We start from the raw sequence: 19,639 nt of genomic DNA on the forward strand, positions 1-19,639 counted from the left end.
ACCAACCCGCTGCGCAGCCTCCAGCCCGCCCCGTGTGCCCCTGGCAGATGGGCAGCACGGATCCAGCCCCGGAGCACCGGGCAGGTGGCATGGCCGGAGTGGCCCCAGAGTACCGGGCAGGCGGTGTGGCCGGAGTGGCCACAGCTCTGGAGTGCTGGGCAGGTGGCACAGCCCGAGCACCCTCAGACCTGGGCAGACGGACGGGCAGAAAGGCATGAACCCAACTCCCGGCCTTGTGCACACTGGCCCCAGCCTGCATGCCCCAGCCTCTGGGCCACAGAACAGCAAGAAGAGAACTTGAAGCAGGCAGAGGAGGGAGCTTCAGGGCAGAGCATGGACAGGGCAACAAAAGGCTGTTTGGGGAGGCATAGCCTTCCTCTACCTATGCTACTTGCCGCCCATGCAAGACTGAGTGATCCTATGAAAACAAACTGCACGCTTGTAGGAAGTGTTGTCGTCATCATAAATCTGAAGTACATACTGAAAGTGTGATGCAGCACCACCGTGGATTAGCACAGCAAGCATAGCACAAAGGGATCACAAAAAACATAGGCCAGACTGCTCAAGTGCAGACATACCAAGGAGAAGCACCTATAAGGGGCTCTGTAAAGCATGGATTGTGGCGGGAGGGCTGTTTGCTAAGGGACCCTGCAGTATAAATGTCTATGAGTGGGTGTGAAAATTGTTCTTTGGGAGATTGCACACAGTTTAGTAAACAGATGTGGAGAGGCAAGAGGAATTTGTCTAGGACTGCCCTGCAGTGAGTGGACATGTTAATTGCTCAGCACATTGATGATTATGGGACTCTGCAGTACTCAGACACATTTATAGATGTAATTTGTGGTGACAAAGTTAAGCAGAGACATGGTAATAATTTTGACAGTTTGGTCAATATTGATGAATAAATGGTCAGAAATGTGACAAGTTAAAATCTGTGTAATCCAGGTGACAATAATCCTGCCGCTTTGGAGAACAATAGATCAGTAGACACATCCATTGACGAAACTGTTTCTTCCCAGCAGTTCTCTACTTAAGAGATTTCTCTCTGGATCAGAGGGTTTAAATAGCACATGGCACTAGTGCTGTCATTTCCTCTCTGTCTTTGGATAAGTCACACAGGCCTCAGCATTTCCATATCACAGAATCCCAGATGCTGAGCATAGGTTCAGGTTAGTCCCAATCACATTTCTGGGGTTTCTGAAGAGCTGTGGCTCTGGGTGTAACAACTAAACGCTTACTGCTCATCCAGAAACCTGAGCCTTTGGTAACTGCCCATTAACCTCCTCCCTTTACCTAAGCAGATTTGTAGCTGTAAATCACTGATGTCTGTAGTTAAGTCTAAAGGCACATTGTAAAGACGAAAAGCTGACTGAAAAAGAAAAGTACATACCAGCAAAGGACTTTCAAATACATCCCCTGATTTTCTTGAGCATCCTGTCTCTTAGGGAAGGTTTATTTCACTCCAGCCACTTCATGCTGTTGGGCTGAAAAGCAGATCCAGGAGGCTTTTGGATCCGTGGCCTTGCACTCCTCCACTCACACAATGTGGGGCTTCTCACTCTGGCTGTTAGAAGGCAGGTCATGCTCCCCTGCTGTGCAATCCCATTATGGTCTGAGTGTCTCTCCATCCTTCCCGTTGGAATGCAGCCAACAGAGCATTAGAAGCATATATTACGGGCAATTGAGGGGCAAGCTCTAGTTTGTAAGGCACAAACATACATGCACACACAAATAGGCATGCAAATACTATACACACAGAGCTGTAACACAGTTAATATCTTATTGGAATTGACGTACAACTATGCAGTGAGGTAGCAACTCATTGGAAGTGACAAATTTTTCTGCAGCTATGCAGATTGCTCAGAGAAGGAAGAAGTCCATGTGGCTTTTTGCAAAGGGCAGGGAGGGACATCTGTTGACCAGCCAATGAGAGAGTGGCACAACAGCTGGCAAGCTGTGGTATGGCAGCAGGAGCAGGATGTATCCTGAGAGACATTCATCCCTTCAACTCAGAGGATGTTCATGGATATAAATGCACCAACTACAGGTAATCTACAGATGCTGCAAAATAGTCATTCACCTCTTCCTTAGGCATGTCCATAATGCCCAGCTCCATAGTATAAGCTTCCAGAACATTGTCCAGTGGAGAGGAAATCTCATCTCATTGTATGACAGGTTTCCTAGGGGGCTGTGACAAAACATATGCCTCTTCATACCCTATACTGTACCCTATACCCTATATTGTAATAATTTTTGTACAAGACATGTCTTGTAAGGCATCACTGAAAACTCATAATTTGCTGGTCACTACTGTCCTGGTAAAATGTGTGGCAACACTGTATGTGAAGTTATAAGATTTCCCTGTATGATGTTGTTATCACATGTTCCAAACCCCACAGCCCTGCGCAGGCAAAAGTCGACAGGTCTGTCCTCCACACATTCTTTTGTTTTTGCCTTAATTTGGATTGAAACAGTAAACAGAGTCATTAAGCAGGGATGGAAACAAAGAAAGCTCAAACAGGTGAGAAAAAGCCAGCAGGGAACATCTGTCCGCATAGACTCTTTGTCTCCTAGTCCCCAGCTGGAAATGTTTTTCAAGAGGGAGACTGAAACTATAAAAAGGAGGGACAAGCACCCCAAGGGACCTTTCTCTCTGCCCATCACATTCACTGCACCTGAAGTGACAAAGGAAGCATTCGTTGGACTCTGGGGGAGGGGTCCTGACCTACAGGGTTTCGTTTGGTCAGTAAAACTGCTGAAAGCATGTGGTGAGAAACTTTGCTTGAATCTGACATACATAGTAAACATCTGTTAGACATTAGTAAACATTTTATCTTTCATCTTCATTTTTCTTGTAACCATTTCTATAACCTCATTGCTTCTTACTTAAAATCTCTTTATAGATAATAAACCTGTTTTATTGTTTTCTCTAATGCAGTGTGTTTAAAGTGTCTGAATAACTATTTGAGATAATAAGCAGGCATATTATCCCATTTAAGGAATAATGGACTTAAAACATTTATACTTTCTCGGAGAGGGCTGGGCGGTAAAAGACATACATTTCTGAGGAATATCCAGGACTGGCAGTGTTTTGGGGTCACCCTGCAGTATAACCAAGGCTGCTGAGAGCCAGAGTGCATCTAACCTCAAATCTATTTAAAACTGAGTGTCTCCATCTGATGTGTGAGGCCTAGGACGATGATAGGATAGGATTGGTGTTGATGTTCATGTCAACCTGCTCCACTACAGAGGCCTTTGCTGGGCTAATTAGATTCCATACTATTGTGCGGTGGTTCTCAAACTTTTGTACTGGTGACCCCTTTCAAATAGCAATCCTCTGAGTGCAACCCCCCCCCTTTATAAATTAAAAACACTTTTTTATGTATTTAACAGCATTATAAAAGCTGGATGCAAAGCGGGGTTTGGGGTGGAGGCTGGAAGCTCGTGACCCCCCATGTCCTGACCCCCAGTTTGAGAACCCTGCTATAGTGGAAGTGAGTTCATCAATGCCTATAATTCTTGGGTTTCCAGCACCCACCCAGATGGTGATTCTTTTGCTTTGCTTTAGATTTTCAGGGCTGCTGTAAAAATCACTGGATGGTCCCAGGTAGTTGGTAGACTCCACTTACAAGCCTGGGCACGCTTTGGATATGGTGTTTCAGATGGGACTGGAGGATGGAAGAATGCATATTAATTACCCTTCTGCTGTTTCCTGTTCGGATCTAAGGGCTGCATAGGTGCATAACCTGGGTTGACCTCAGAGGTATTTTGCCATTTATACATATACACCCGTTACTTATTCATATTAGCAGCCTTTAGTGCAACAGGGCAGTGGCTCTCAACCTCTCCAGACTACTATATCCTTTTCAGGAGTCTGATTTGTCTTACATACCCCCAAGTTTCACCTCACTTCAAAACTACTTGCTTACAAAATCAGAGAGAAGTGTCACAGCACACTAATATTGAGACATTGCTGACTTTCTCGTTTTTACCATATAATTTAAACAATCAATTGGAATATAAATACTGTACTTTACCTTTCAGTGTATAGTATATAGAGCAGTATAAACAAACCATTGTCCCTGTGAAATTTTAGTTTGTACGGACTTCGGTAGTGTTTTTTTATGCAGCCTGTTGTAAAAGCAGGCAAACAGCTAGATGAGTTGATGTACCCCGGGAAGATCGCTAGGGGCCCCTGGTTGAGAATCACGGCAATAGGATACGGGCGAGCTGGGGTGTGTCACAGAACGATGTATTCATCCACAGAGATAAACGATGCCGATTATGTCGTTCAGGGTGAGTTTGGTCTCTGCTCCGTGTCACACACAGGAGGGGCCGGGCTCGCTGTCACGGGCCGCACCCGGGGGCCAGACATGCCCTGTGCTGTCCCCTGAGGGGCCTGCTGGGGTGGGCCCCTGCCTGTTCCCTGGGGGCGACCCGCTCCAGGGGCGCTCAGTGGGGCCCTGGTCTCCGCCAGGCCCAGGCTCAAGGGGACGGATGAAGGCGGCTCTAGCCCGACTCCACCCTCCCGCTGAGTTGGCCCTGACAGAGCGAGCGCCCCCCCGTCGCTGGGCGCGGCTAGCAATGAGTATCGCGCGCGCCTCCAAAGCGCCGCGAGACTTCTCTGTGCCTGACCTCTCGCGACAGCAGCGTGGTGCATTGCCCTCTGACCCCACTGGTCGTCGCAGCGCATGCGCGCGAGCTGTCTGTGAGGGTGTGGGGGAGGCGCCATTTTGGGCCCGCCGCAGTAGGAAGCGCCAGGGATTTGATTGTACGCGGCGCGGGGGTCGGAGCGGCAGGTCCCCAGTACTAGGCCGCGAAGTTGGGGCCCTGCCCCGCCCCCTCCACCAGCAGCCTGCGAGCCCTGAGAGGGAGGCGGGGGCCGGAGGCCCGCGATGGAGGCGGAGTACTACGGCGGGGACCAGTCAGGTGCGGGGCGAGAGGCACCGTTTTGGGGGGTGGAGGGTTGGGCTGGCGGCTCCTGGCCCAGGGCAGCTCCTTCAGGGGAGAGATTCTCACCCCTTTTCCCGGGCAGCGCGGTCAGGCCCCTCCGACCCGAGGGCTGGACTCCTGTCTCCGCACGGCTTGTCTGTGGGCCGAGCGCGGGGTCGCCTGGGCCGGGGAGAGAGGAGCGGGGTGTAAGGGGCGGCACGTCCCAAGAGTGCGCTCGTGGCTCTGCCTCGGTGACAGGCGGGCTCCGGGGGGCTGGGAGGCAGGCTGGAGGCTGATGCGGGGGGGCTCTCCTGGGGGCAACGAGCTGGGTGACACCCTGGGGTGCTGACAGGGTTGTCCTTGGTGGGGAACTGGGTGACACCCTGGGTGCTGATGAGGGCTGTCCTGGCTGGGAGGGCCTGGGTGAAAGGCTGGGGTTGTCTTTGGGAGGCGATGCCTGGGTGTTGAGCTGAGCGGCAACAGGTCTGTTTTGGGCCGAGGTGCGTGGGTGACAGGCTGAGTGGTGACGGATTATTTTGTATTGCTTGGAAATGGACATGCTTGGTGTTGACCAATATGGGTGAGACAAATTAAGCATGTGGTTGAGAGATGCTATCAAAAGCCAAAGCGATTACTATGTAAAGTTCTCATTACTATCACTTACCATTTTTAAATCAGGAGGAGTTATGGAAGCTCAGGATCTCTGAGAATCAGGTCATTAAGCTTTCTCTCCCACCCCCAAAAAAGTTCTTTCCAAACAAAGTATCCCATTTGTTTATTACACGTAGATGTTTCTGACTTATCTAATAGAACCTCCACAACTGTCTTCAAAGATATCTTAGCCTCAAAATGATGCATACATCACACTGTCTGGTGAATTATTGTAGATTGTCTAGGTTATTGAGGATGTCATCTTCAACCAGGTTAACTCAGCTGAGCTAGCAAGAGGTCTTGCATTAGCTAGGATTTAACGTTGACATTAGCACATTTTAACACATGCTAGGTACTAGAATTTAACTCAACTAGTTTAGCTTGTGCCTTGTCCATAATAGATTTTTAAAACTTGTTAATTAGCACTGTTGGCTAATATGCTTAACATCTCTAATCTTAGTCTAGATGAAGCCTAGCAGGCTATAGCTTGATCAGCTCAAATGATTTAAGGTCCTGGTTCAGTGAGCAAAAAAGAAGGGTTTTCAAATGTCGGCTCGGTCAGGTTATTTTCACACAGTTAAAAATTCCTCTAGATTCTCATTAATGGCATGTCTGCCATGGAAAAATGGGGGTGCTTCTAAAAGATGATAGCTTATATGTTTTAAAATCCTGGTGCAGTCAGGGCAAGTTGTAGTTCTAACACGTTAGCTGGTTGAGGTGAACTAATACTTGTTAAAAATACAGCTTGTCCTATCTCTGCTAGACTCTTAAAATATGTTAACTATTACATTTTAAAAAGACACCTTTTTCCTAGTATAGACAGGACCTAATATGTAGGCCAGCATGTTTGAAGTTAGGTGGCTGTATTGTGTCCTAGACTCCTCCCTAGGATACAGCACAACCAACTAACTTGCTATCAAATGTGTTAGCCTGCATATTAATGAGTATTAAGATGACTTTGAAATTGTGTTAAAGTAATTCGATTGTGCTGATATTAATGGAAGAAAGCACCCTTTTTGGCTGTTAAGACAGCCATGGTTGAGGGCTTGACCACATGTCACTTTTGTGCAGTTCTTGTATGGTACAACTCTCTAGTGTGTCTGCAGCTACTGGTGTATATAGTATAATTGTGGTTAGTCTAGAGCAACGGTTCTCAACCTATTTTCCATTGTGGGCTGCATGTGCAGCTCTCTGTGTTATATGTGGGCTGCATCCATGCAATATATATCAGGGGTCTCAAACTCAAATGACCACGAGGGCCATATGAAGACTAGTGCATTGGCCCGATGGCCTCATCACTGACACCCCCCCCTTCGCTGCCTCCGCCCCACTCCGCCTCTTCCCACCCCTGCCCCACCCCCATTCCAACCCCTTCCCCGAAGTCTCCACCCCCTCCCAGCCCCCAGGGGGTGCAGGAGGGGTGCAGGGTATGGCAGGGGGCTCAGGGCAGGGAGTGTGGGGTGCAGCAGGGGGTCATTGTGCAGGGTGCGGCAGGGGGCTCAGGGTGCAGGGTTCAGTGCGCCACGGGGAGCCAGGGGGCGATCCTGCGGCTGGATTCAGCCTGCGGGCTGTAGTTTGTCCACCCCTGGCCTGGAGATAGACCGGGACGGGGGGACGCAGGGAGTTTGGCGGGCCACACAAAAGAACCTCGCGGGCTGCGTGTTTGAGACCCCTGATATATATACTACTTGGGTGGCCCTGAGGATGTCATATGGGCTGCAGCTGTCATATGGGCTGATTGTGCTCTGATCATGGGAGTTTTACCATTTTAACTACATCTGTTTCTAAACAGTAGTTGTTGTAGTACAAAATCTGCAGTTAAGCCCTAAAGCATGCAGGTAATTAACATCATTAGGTCTGTGACAGGTCTACTTAAGTGTGACTGAATATTAAATGATTGATTTTATGATACACATAGTATTTTTTGATGATCACATGAGCCTGTTGGTCACATTGTTATACTGTAAGTTTCTATGGCCTGTGTCTCTAAGAGTAGTGAGGATCACAGTGGCGGATTTGCCTCTACCTCAAATTTTCCTGATAAATTTTGTTCTGGAGATAATCTAAAGTGATTCATTTTAAGAATGTAGATGATGGGAGTCGCAACCGATAAAGGCACTGCTATAAAAGCAGCAAATTTAATTCTTTTGTCATTTAACTGGTAGTGTACTGTAGCTTCTGGTTGTATGCTCTGAAATCCACTACTTGCTGATGTATTTTTCTGTCTTTTAACAGTATCTATTGTTTTAATTCTGGAACTGGAAGTTCTGGTTGAGAGTCTTGCCTGTTGGCTCTCTGATTTGCAAAAATGTCAAAAAGCTCATATTTTATAGATATTGAAAGATGTTACTGAATCTTACTTTTTTTTTTAATTTGGTGCAGATGATGGTGGAGCCACCCCAGTACAAGATGAGCGAGATTCAGGGTCTGACGTTGAAGATGATGTAAATGATCAGCATTCTGGATCAGACAATGAAAGCTTAGAGCATCATTCAGAGGTACCAGTGAAATGTTTGGTTTGATCAAATAAAAACATGACTTTCTGTAGCCTGAGTTTAAATGAGAGAGGGCCTTACTCTTAATGGAGATTAATTTTATATTGGGTTCCTTAAACCAGACCCTTAGAGTAATCTTGTAAAATTTACTTGCCTAGATAGCCAGGGGATGTAATTTTTTAGCAAGTGATTAGGATAATAGTTTTCTTATCATGATAAAAGAATAGATTCTGTGCTTGAGCTAGTAAAGTTTACTCCTGAGGGAATTCTGCACCAAAAAAAAAAAAAATTCTGAACACCGTATTTTAAAATTCTGCAAAATTCTGCATATTTTATTTGTCAATAAATAAATGTGGAGGCTCCAGCATGGCAGTGGGGAGCACAGGCCACTGGCTGCACAGAGGTGGGAGAGCACCTTGGAGCCCCTCCCCGCCCCTTCCCTGGATACGGACTTAGCAGTGAGGCTGCATCCAACCCTGACATAGCGCAAGGGCCAGGCCTACCCCAGGAACACCCTGGAGCCCTGCCCCTCCACGCCAGTTGCACCAAGACAGTAAGCGAGAGGGACAGTCTCACACGCACGCCCAGCCCTGGATCCTGATCAAGGTGTGCGGCAAGCAGGCTCAGCCCAGCAGGCTCCAAGTCTGGAGGCAATTAGTGTGAGGGGATTCAGGTGTGGAGCGAGAGAGTTCTGTGCGGGGCAATATGGGTGCAGGCAGCTTGGAGGGGGGCGTTCTGGGTGCAGATGGAATGGGACTCTGCAGGAGATCCAGGTGAAGGGGTTGGGATTCAGCGAGATGGTCTGGGTGTGGGGGAATGCATAGGGATCCTGGTGCTGGGGGAGTGGGCTTTGTGGGGTGGAGGTCTGGGTGCGGGGGCCTCTTCAGGGTGATCCAGGCAGAGGTTCGAGGGGAGGGGCTCAGCAGGGGGTGGCCTGGGTGTAGGGGTGGGGGAATCCAAATGCAGGGAGGGTGGGGCTCAGTGGGGGAGTTCTGGATACAGGCAGCTGAGGCTCGGCGGGGGTCTGGATATGTGGGGGGTCTGGATACACTGGGGTTGGGCAGACAGGAGAGCAGTTCCCCATATAGTGACTCCTCCTCCTTCAGCTGAGGAGGGATGCCAGCAAAAAGCAAGGGGAGGAGGAGCAGAGCTTCCTGCAGCTGGAAAGGTTTCCGGGGGTGGGTGTGACCCTGCCCTGGCCGCTCCTTGCAGGGCAAGAGAAAGTCTTGTCCTGTCCCAGCCCAGCTGGGACTAGCAGCTGAGCCTGGAGCAGGGTAGGGCATCTCCAGCATGTGTCTGTCTGTCTCCCGTACCCCCCTTTCCTCCCCCGCCCCCGGGCAGTGATTTATATCTCCACTGGCTGCTCCGGGCGCCCAAAACGGTGTGCCTGTGCTGTTGGTGAGAGGCTTGTGACCACTCTTGTAGCTTCCCTTTGCTTCCCTGTCATTTTCTGCAGGGAAGCAAAGAAATCTGTGTGGGACGTGAATTCTGCACACGTGCAGTGGCACGAAATTCCCCTAGGAGTAAAAGTTTCATGATAGTTTTGCAAGGATGCTTTAGAAATATCCTTACAGACATCACAACTCATGAACATAGCTGCAAATAATGTCAAATATATTTGAAATGATAAATGCTGTTTTTCAGGGATTTGTAGCTCAGCATAAAATTTTGCATGTTTATGCTGAAGTTTGTCAGTACAGGAGTAAATTTTCTTGGGGAAAAAAATCCCAGAACAAACACATCAACCCTCCTGGTCAATTAAATTACAGAAAGGGCATGAGGAAAATACATCTTCACTATTTTGGGTGTGTTGTGATGTTTTTCTACGTCAAAAAGCTCATCCATGTGGGAAGAGTACAGGTGCCTCTCTTCTCCTCCTTGCAGTTCATGGTATGGATGGTTCCTCATGTAGTCTGGAATCCTTACTGGGAAAGGGGGTAGAGTCAGGATGGTACAGGAGTGGGATGGGGTGGACTTAATGTACTATGACTGGAGTTTTGGAGTGGGATGTGGAGGGGGAAGCACTGCCAGAACTGCTGCAGGGATACTGCGCTTTCATGCACATCCCATGGGATCTACCAGATTAAAGAGCAAGTTTACCATGGGCTGCAGAGGATTTCCCCATCCCTTCCCCTCTCCCCATCACCTGACAGGACATTTATGAAGGAATCTCAACAAGGATTTCTTTGCAAAGTTTTCTCACCTTCCTGTAGCTTCCATCATGAGATGGTATAATCTGGGCCTATGAAATTCTGTCTTTTCCTAGTCAATGATGTGAAGAAGGACCTATTCACACTCTTTGTGAAATGCCTTAATTACAATTTGGATATCTGCTTGTGTGCAGTAACTTTCTTGTGTAAGTTGGATCTGTGTTCCAGGTTGACACTACATGACGTGGTTGTCTCTGGATGTATATTACGCTGTACAAACTGTTTAAATTCTTAATGTGGTACACTGTAACAAACTGAAAGCCTTCACTCTTTTATGTAGCTTAGCATGCAAGCCTATTTTGTTCTCGCAGAAGAGCTATTTGTGCTATATTTTATTAAAACCCCAAATGTTGGAAAGAGAAAATAGAACAAAGTATTTTTATTAACATGAAATATAATTTTTTTTAATTTACTTAAATTCAAATTTTAAATTTAGAATGTCCTGTATGGTAAAAAAGTAAGTTCTTGCAGTAGAAGAAGCCAGATCAGAAATGTGATTAGGTGTCTTCTGTGGGACTGGGGAAGCTTGAGGGGTGACCCTGTGTAGGAGCAATTTTCTTAGCATTAGTGAGATGATAGGATCTCAGAGGGATTGCTTCAGTAGGTGCAGGATGGAGATCAGGTAGTGTTTTAGGGAATGAATAGTTTCAGAATATGACAGGAATTGCAAAACAAAAGAATTACCAGTCTGATCAGGGAAGATAACATTGGCAGCTTGGGGCCATTAGCATTTCATCTGATGTATGAGGGTTGAGTTAATCATTCAAACTCTTGTATATTCTTGTGAGGCATTAGTGTTACATACTGCATTTATGGTCATTTGAGATCTGGTTTAAATACACAAGCAATTGCTTTCAGATTGTCCTTTGCATTAACAGACAGAATTTTTTCACATATCCACTGCTATTAAAAACATTTGAGAATACTAACATTAGGGAGCTATCATCACTCTTAACTGACCTTGTTGTACATGTGCATGACAGTATGTAAGGGATATGTAGTATGTAAGGCAGTGGTCTCCAACCTTTTTACACCCAAGATCACTTTTGGAATCTAAGGGCAACCCAGGATCTACGCTGCACCTTCCCAGAGGCCCCACCCCTTCCCCAAAGCCCCACCCCGCTCATTCCATCCCCCCCTCTTTCCGTCGCTCGCTCTCCCCCACCCTCACTCACTTTCACCAGGCTGGGGCAGGGGGTTGGAGTTCAGGAGGGGGTGCAGGCTCTGGGCTGGGGCCAAGGGGTTCGCAGTGTGGGAGGGGGCTCTGGGCTGAACCTGGGGCAGGGGGTTGGGGTTCAGGAGGGTGTGCAGGGTGTGGGCTCTGGGCGGGAGTTTGGATGCATGAGGGGACTCCGGGCTGGGGCAGTGTTGGGCTGCAGGACGGGGTATAGGGTGCTGGCTCTGGGAGGGGGGTCAGGGCTGGGCCAAAGTGTTGAGGTGCAGGAGGGGTCTTGGGGTGCTGGCCCTGGAAGGGGGGTCAGGGTGGGGTTCAGGGTGCAGGGGGGGGTATGGGGTGCTGGCTCAGGGATGGGGGTTGAGGTGCGGCCTCCCTCCAGGCAGCACTTCTCTCTGGCGGCTTCTGGTTGGCAATGGGCACAGCAAGGCTAAGGCAGACTGCCTGTCTACCTTGGCTCCATACTGTCCTGAAAGGGGCCAATGCGCCCCTGTGGCCCCGGGGGGGCAGTGGGGTGGCTCTGTGCACTGCTCCTCTCTGCAAGCACTCCCCGCAAGGCTCTCCTGGCCAATGGGAGCTGCGGGGGTGGTGCTTGCAGGCAGGAGCAGCACGCAGAGGGAAACCCCTGTTCTGCAGGGCTGCACTGGCCGCTTCTGGCAGTGGCATGGGTCCGGCGTAGGCAGGGAGTCTTCCTTAGAGTCAGCCACATTGCACCGCTGGAGATCACGATCGACAGGGAGATCCTCTAGGATCAACCGGTTGGTGACACTGATGTAAGGGGTAGGTACACTCTGGCTTGTTTGGAGACTCCTCTGTATTTGAAAATGGATAAAATAATCAGTCCAATTAATTTCAAACAAGACCCCAACACTAGATTTTATAGATATTTGGGTAATCTTAAAAACCACAAATATATTTTAAAAAGTGTTAACTTTGCATGCCAAATCTTAAGGTACAGTAATTTCCAGATTTCCTACAAGTCAAGATTAGAGTTGTAGTTTAAATTAGAACACACTAGAACCATCCCCCAAAAGGAATGACTTTCAGTGATTCACCATATTCTCCTTTCTGAATTTGTTTTCTTATGTCCTCTTATTTTTTTCATCCATAGGAAAATGTGGGAAGAATGACATTCAAGGGTACTAAAACCTTTGAGAAAGCCTAATCAGATAAGTCTTTTTAATTACTATTTCGTCTCTAAATTAGAATTCAATTAGATTTTTTTAAAAACTAACTTTTTAAACTTTTTTAAATTTTCAGATTTCTTTTCCAGGTTCTTAACTTAAAGAAAAGAGGGCTCTTGAGGATTTATTTATGTAGGTCTTAGGTTTGTGGGTCTCAGGTATGTGGGGGGTTTTCCTTTCTACAATTCTTTCCTGGCTTTCCTTCCCCCATCCCACTTTATCTATAAATGTTTTCTTTGATGTCCTTATCAGTTCTGTTTTAGCTAAATAGAATTAGATAACACACAATTTTAGTACAGTAATGCATATTAAATCAAATTTACAGTGTTGGTATGATTTAAGGGGCCAGATCCTGTGACCAGGCCCATATGGAGCCTTACTGACTGCAGTGGGGCCCTGTGGGTGTAAGGATCCATCTCTGCATATTCAGTTGCAGAATTGGGATTCTAGGATTTTATGGAAAACATTTTATTTACCTTGGATTTTTAAATCAAAATTAATTGCCCGATCACCATTTGATGATTATATAAACTTTGGTGTAGTAATTCATGGGATCATACGGGGTGGCTAACTTTTTAACTTTATGCATTGATCCAATACTTTATTTACTAATCTGTTAATGTTTTACATAGAGGATTAAAACTGTAAATTTGATTTTAATACATTTGTTACAGTGTACTGTACTAAAGTCTGCTGCTGTTGAATTCTTTCAGCTAAAAAAAGATATAATTAAGGACATCTCAAGTAAAAAGTTCATAGATAAAGAGAAGGAAGAAAAGAAAGCAAAGGAATTAGAGCAAAAAATAGGGTGGGGAACAACTATCTGAGACCTACCTATCATTGACATTGTCTGATCTTTTCTTTGAACTAAGTATTTGGAAAAGAAAAATAGAAAACTTCTGATATTAAATGCACATGTGTTGCATAATTTCTTCTGAACAAATTTTTAGAGACGAACTAGTAAAATAACTGTCTCACAAGGCTTAGATCCCAACCTTCTTTCTTGCTTCATTTTCTAGTTCATTATATTTAGTTATTTAACTAAAATAATATCTCTACAAAGTCACATTCTTAATGTTACACATATAAACTATGTACTCCAAGACGGACTTTCATAAACTGTTTTATTCATAAATGCTTTTCAGCCCATATAGTTACTTGTGTGTTTTCTATTGTATTCTTTGAAACAGGTCTTTAGAGTGCCTATTATTTATTTGTAGGAAGGTAGGGCCCGGAGGTTTTAATCAGGATTGTGTGAGGCCCCATGTTGCTGAGCTCTCAACAAACAAAATTAAAGACAATTCCTGCATCAAACATCATATAGGCTGAATAGGATGTTAGCTCCTCTTCATTCTCAGGAATTACCTGATGCTTACTGTCAGTCTGTCACAGGCTTAGAGAGATATGTTGCATCCTATGGAAACAACATTAATGCTGCTGGAATTGCTATGATTTGCTATTGCAGTGTGATTTCTAAAATATGCTATTAATGTCTCTGCGTGATTGTTCCGTTTTGATTTCTTACCAACTAATATGAATACCAAGTTACCAAGATCTTTCTAGTGTATTCTGAAAGATAAACCAGTTGCCTACAGCTAACGCTATTGACTCAGGGATCGAATTGTTTTACTTTCTCATTACATATCCCCCAAAGAGTTTCCAGCCCTGGCAGATTGTAAGATAAAGGACTTAAACATTAATATTTGTACCTCTTCTGCTGTTTCCCTTCCCAGAAAAATCTCATGCTACTGCTGGCATGAGCAATTCCTGGTTTCATAATGTACAGTTCAATGAAATTAAATAAAAAAAAAATAACTTTAGGAGGGTGGGTGGGAAGGTACAAGGCTCTTCTACCAGAAGGTGACCAGAAGTTCCTCTAATCCTCCCAACCTACAGCACTGACCAGCATTCACTCTGTAGATTCCATCCTGACATTCTTGATTACACCGCTGACAGTCACAGGTATTCTTAACCTTTCTCTTCCTCAGCTGCAGCTTTCTTCTTGATTGTAACTTCCTGTTCAATAATGTGTTGAGAGAAAGCATGCCAAGTGCAGCAATAATCTGTAGATGTACTTGACATGTTCCTAGTACATTACTTAAGAGGTACCTTGCAGTGGAGGGGAAGAGAATCAGTGTTATGATTAGCTAGTTCCAGAGGGAACCTGCAGTGACTTGTGGGAGGTGGTTAGTACTGTGGTCAAGCAGAACTACTTGTCCCAGGCTGCTGGAGGATTTTCTTCTACCTTTATAATGAATTTTTTTTTTGAAAATTAATATATTCTCTAATTGTGCACTGTAGTTTCTTATAAACATAGAAATTGGGAACTACTTAGAATATTAACATCATCATCATGAGATTCAAATGGCCTCCAATGTTACAGGGAGAGAGAACCAAAAAAAAGAGAGAATGTTAGCTTGCTTTTGTGGTGCTGCTGAGAGATTTTACATGAGTAACATTCAGTAACATTTTGAAGATGCATTTGGTCACATGCATGCTTTAAGATCATGTAGTTCTATCTTGCTGCTTCCTTGTGTCTGCAGCTGTGGTGGAATTTAGCAGATAATATCTTTGGACTAGTTAGAAATAAATGCATCACTTGAAACCTGGGATCTAAGACTGAATAGTAAACAGCATTGCTTTTTTAGCTATCGTGAATCTGGAGACAGTAGTTGCTAAAATCATGATCAAATTTCAAGTGTATGTACATGAGAGAATTTTAAGTAAAACTGGAAATTAACAGTGCTCTTCAGTTTAACTCTGGCGTAAATGCATCTGAAATATTGTATGCCATTCTCAGTTGTGGGGAAAAATGCATATAGAAGAAATAGGTGAATAAGGAATGCAGCTTCCCAAGGGAGTTAAACTCATAGCCAAGTGAAGATGTGGGGGGAGATATGTCTATAAATATGTTCATGGTAAATAAACAAAAGAGAGAAGTTAGTAATTTTGTAAAGATGGTAGAGCATGGAGCCTAAAGCTAAGGAAGAAAAAGTTTAGACTAGGCAAGAGAAAAAAACTTAGTGAGAAGTGGAGATGTCCCACTTGAATCAGTGCTGTAGAAAGAACAACTGAGTTATTTTTACTGTGCTATATTCTCTGTTTGGGAGGGGACAAGCTTATTCTGGCATTGGAAGTTTGATATGCTGAACTATTGAATTGGATAATATCTAGGGAATTGAAGTCTGAAAAGTCTCTCTGAAGGCGTGGATGATAATGGTGGGTTTTTTTTAACAGGAAAATTTAATATTCAGTTTTTATCCTGGTGGGAAAATGGATTATATAAACTTCCTTTTTCCATCCAGGATAAATTAAAACGTTAGACCTTCTTACCAGCATTCATATTCAAAAGATTTTTTTTAAAAAATTGGGTGTGTGACATGTTTCATTTATTTGTGACATACAAAAGACCTGATAGGATTGGTTTAAAAATGGCTTGCTTTACTTCTTAAGTTAAGTATCAGTAATGTCCGCTTTGGTCATCTTTGTTTTTTGCTAAGTGATCTCCTGGATATCTGAGGAGACATATTGTTAGCTCACTGCTTCATTGAAAGAGCAGAGGTGTTGAATCTTTTAAAAAAGATGTCCTTTCCCCAAAATGTTCATTAGTCATTGAAATTAAACATGTTAATAAAAATAAACAGAAACTACTGTTAAAAGTTTGATTAAAAGTCTCTTCTCTGTTAAGCTTTCACCCTCTTGACATATCCATTCAGTGGATCTCCAGTCATAATTCTCCAGAGCAGACAATACCTGAATTTCTAATATAACACAGCAAGCAGGATTAAAAATAAAGTAAAATTCAGGCCTTCTTTATACATTCTAGGGGCTTGTCTATACTTACCAGGGGTTTGAAGCGTCGATGCATCGGCGGTCGATTTAGCGACTCTAGACACGCTAAATGGACCGCCAATCGCTCTCCCATTGACTCCTGTACTCCACCTGAACGAGAAGCACAAGGGGAGTCAACAGGAGAGCATCTCCAGTCGACATCGCATAGTGTGGACCCCACGGTAAATAGATCTAAGTACGTCGACTTCAGCTACACTATTCACATAGCTGAAGTTGCGTAACTTAGATTGATCTCCCCCTGTAGTGTAGACAAGCCCTAAAGAACAACACACAAACCCATTTTCCCCCCTTTGCAATATGTTATAATATAAAGAATAACAGTAACTGTACATGTTATGTTATTCTATACAAACAACACAATCCCTTCTTTGGGAGTTTACAGTCTTAAGGCCAAGATTTTTCAAAGGTGATTAGTGATTTTGGATGGCTCAGTATTTGGGAGCCCAAACTAAAACACCTTATGAGCTTGATTTTCTGAAAGTGCTGTGTGTGCATCCTTTGATAATCAGGCCCCTTAAAGTGTCTCAGGCTTGGTATTCAAAGTCACTATTTTTTTAAACCTTGGCTTAAATAGATTATTGGACAATAAAGTGGACAGAATTCTCATGCGGATCTTCTTTTAATGTTTTCATCACTTTGACTCATTTGATGGAGGAGCGCTGTGATATAATAGTCTGTTTATTTCTGTGTTTAAAATATTTTTAGGTTGCCACACTTAAGCAAATGGAAAGTTATTCTTTGTGTTACTGTGCTTCTTAACTTACAATTGTCTGGGATTGTTTTTCTTTTCCAGAATGAACAAAGTGATGGGGAAGATGATGGCGAAACTAGAGGCCATCACATGACAGACTCTGAAAATGAAGACACCCCAAGGCAAAAAGATAGTGATTCTGAAAATGAGGACCCTCCAAATCACAATGCCAGTGATTCAGAAAATGAAGGGGCTCATGGGGACAAAGACAGTGATTCTGATATTGAGGACCATCCAATTCATCATATAAGTGACTCTGAAAATGAGGATGCCTTAAATCACCATGCAAGTGACTCTGAAAATGAAGAACCTCAAAAAATTCACAATAGCGATTCTGAAAATGAGGATCCCCATAAGAATCTGAATAGTGAGTCAGAAAATGAGGATCATCAAAAAGGTCATGCTAGTGACTCTGAAAATGAGGAACCCCCAAAACATACAGCTAGTGACTCTGAAAATGAGGAGCCCTTGAAACATACAGCTAGTGACTCTGAAAATGAGGAGCCCTTGAAACATACAGCTAGTGACTCTGAAAATGAGGAGCTCTCAAAACATGCAGCCAGCGATTCTGAAAATGAGGAGCCCCCAAAACATGCAGCCAGCGATTCTGAAAATGAGGAGCCCCCAAAACATGCAGCCAGCGATTCCGAAAATGAGGAGGCCCCAAAACATGCAGCCAGCGATTCCGAAAATGAGGAGCCCCCGACACATGCAGCCAGCGATTCCGAAAATGAGGAGCCCCCGACACATGCAGCCAGCGACTCTGAAAATGAGGAGCCCCAAAAAGTTCATGCTAGTGACTCTGAGAACGAAGAGCCTCAGAAACATCCTGCAAGTGACTCTGAGATTGAAGATGTTCCCAGATGCAAACAAAAAATAGAGTCTGATGACAGTGACGGGAATGGGAAAGAGGCAATGCAGAATGACTCTCGGCGTTCAGATAGCGAGCAGGCAGGAGAAGGATTTCATGCATCTGACAGTGAGGGGGAAGGTCCTAAGAGACGGAAAATAACAGACAGCGATGAAGATGAGGAGAGAGATGAGGACAAGGGAGTCAAGAGGAAAGCAGCAGTCTTTTCTGACAGCGAGGATGAGGAGAAAACACGTAAGGAAATACTAACTTACTTCCATCAGAACTATATGAGCAACAGTTGGGTAATGGATAACTAGCTCTTTCTCCAAGGATCAAATTTTGGTTTAAATAATAATTTAAACTAATAACTCATAAGTTGTGGCTACATATCTTGGAGAGGGAAGGTATACACTAAATGCTTCCAAACCGTTTGCTGGAAAAGTTCATTCTAGCGTATTTTCTTTTCCCACCTCTTTATTAACTATATTGCTTGAGATCCCCAGATAAAATAGATGTTCTGCCTATATTGTTAGGTGTGAACTTACTCAGAAGTCTTTTGAATATTTCTTTTCAGTGTCCATTTTTCACATAGGAATTCGATGTAGCTAACTGCCTGGGGTTGACAGCGCCCTGTCTTCAGATTGATCTCTCTGGAAACCCTGTTCTATGTAGGAGCAGTTGCTAGGGGGCAGCAACTCCTTTTCTTGATGTATGTAGCCTGCTAATCTATGAACCACTAAACAGTATCCCAGCTGATATTTTTTTCATACACTTTCTTCAAGAATGATTCTACCCTGAAAAGTGGCTTTGTAAAAACAGTACCTTCTTACAGAATTGTTATTGTTGGTGTTACATGAGCAAGAGAGAATCTAACTTGACTTCTAGACTCCAAACTGAGTGTTCAAGACTTGCAGAAAGAAAATTTTTTCCTTGAAAATTAAGTAGCTTTCACGTAGGATTAAATGAGAGATAATAAATATGAAACTCCACCAAGCAGTTTTTAGATAACTGTACTCAAAAGGAACGTTTGCTAAAAATTGTACTGTTCTCTTAATTTTTATTTCTAATTTACAAGTAACACAGCTTTATTGGAACTATAAGAGATTAGAGAAAAGTTTTTTGGGTTTTTTTGCAATGTGTTCACTCCATGCATTTGACAGCACTTTGAATAAAGTCACTTTCACTGTTATCCTTGTATAGACAGTTTCCTCCTCTCTGTGTGGGTTTTTCACACAATGGGAGAGAGAAAAACAAAATTTTGAAAATAGGAAAATGATGGTAAAACTACAAAAATTGTCAGGAGGGCTCTAGGTTAAGTGTAGCATCTAAAATCACTTTATTTATTGAATTCGCTAGATTTGAAGATGACAGCCTCCCTTTAGAGAAGACATGCAGGAGTGTATAAATACTTTTTAGTGAAGCTTATGTTTTAAAAATTAGTATCAGTGATGACATGGTTAGGAATGCCACCAAAAAAAAGAGTGCTGTCAAAGAAGAATTGGGAAGTTTCCATTTCTCTCCCTTGTCTAGTAGTTTT

At 44.3% G+C, this 19,639-nt stretch overlaps 2 protein-coding genes across 6 annotated transcripts in view; one reads left to right on the top strand and one right to left on the bottom strand.

The window, feature by feature from the left end:
* The window catches only part of MYO7B (myosin VIIB), a 99,800-nt gene extending 95,219 nt beyond the window's left edge, over nucleotides 1–4,581 (bottom strand). The window contains exon 1 of one of the 2 annotated variants that reach the window (XM_073360171.2): nucleotides 4,038–4,581. The gene's annotated coding sequence lies outside the window, so the exon portion shown is untranslated. Of the gene's footprint in view, nucleotides 1–1,390; nucleotides 1,744–4,037 lie in introns of those variants that run through there. The other variant, XM_073360170.2, reaches the window with a different exon arrangement.
* Nucleotides 4,582–4,672: 91 nt separating this feature from the next.
* Nucleotides 4,673–19,639, top strand: part of IWS1 (interacts with SUPT6H, CTD assembly factor 1) — a 29,400-nt gene continuing 14,433 nt past the window's right edge. Inside the window, exons 1-3 of one of the 4 annotated variants that reach the window (XM_073360177.2) lie at nucleotides 4,673–4,929; nucleotides 7,966–8,081; nucleotides 17,292–18,354. In XM_073360177.2, the coding sequence (XP_073216278.1) occupies nucleotides 4,896–4,929; nucleotides 7,966–8,081; nucleotides 17,292–18,354 (1,213 nt within the window). In that variant the 5' untranslated portion in view covers nucleotides 4,673–4,895. Of the gene's footprint in view, nucleotides 4,930–7,965; nucleotides 8,082–12,582; nucleotides 12,602–12,686; nucleotides 14,609–17,291; nucleotides 18,355–19,639 lie in introns of those variants that run through there. The other 3 variants (XM_073360174.1, XM_073360176.1, XM_073360175.2) reach the window with 3 other exon arrangements.

Source organism: Lepidochelys kempii, chromosome 9 (assembly GCF_965140285.1).
Source record: "Lepidochelys kempii isolate rLepKem1 chromosome 9, rLepKem1.hap1, whole genome shotgun sequence".
In the NCBI taxonomy this organism is placed as follows: Eukaryota; Metazoa; Chordata; order Testudines; family Cheloniidae; genus Lepidochelys; species Lepidochelys kempii.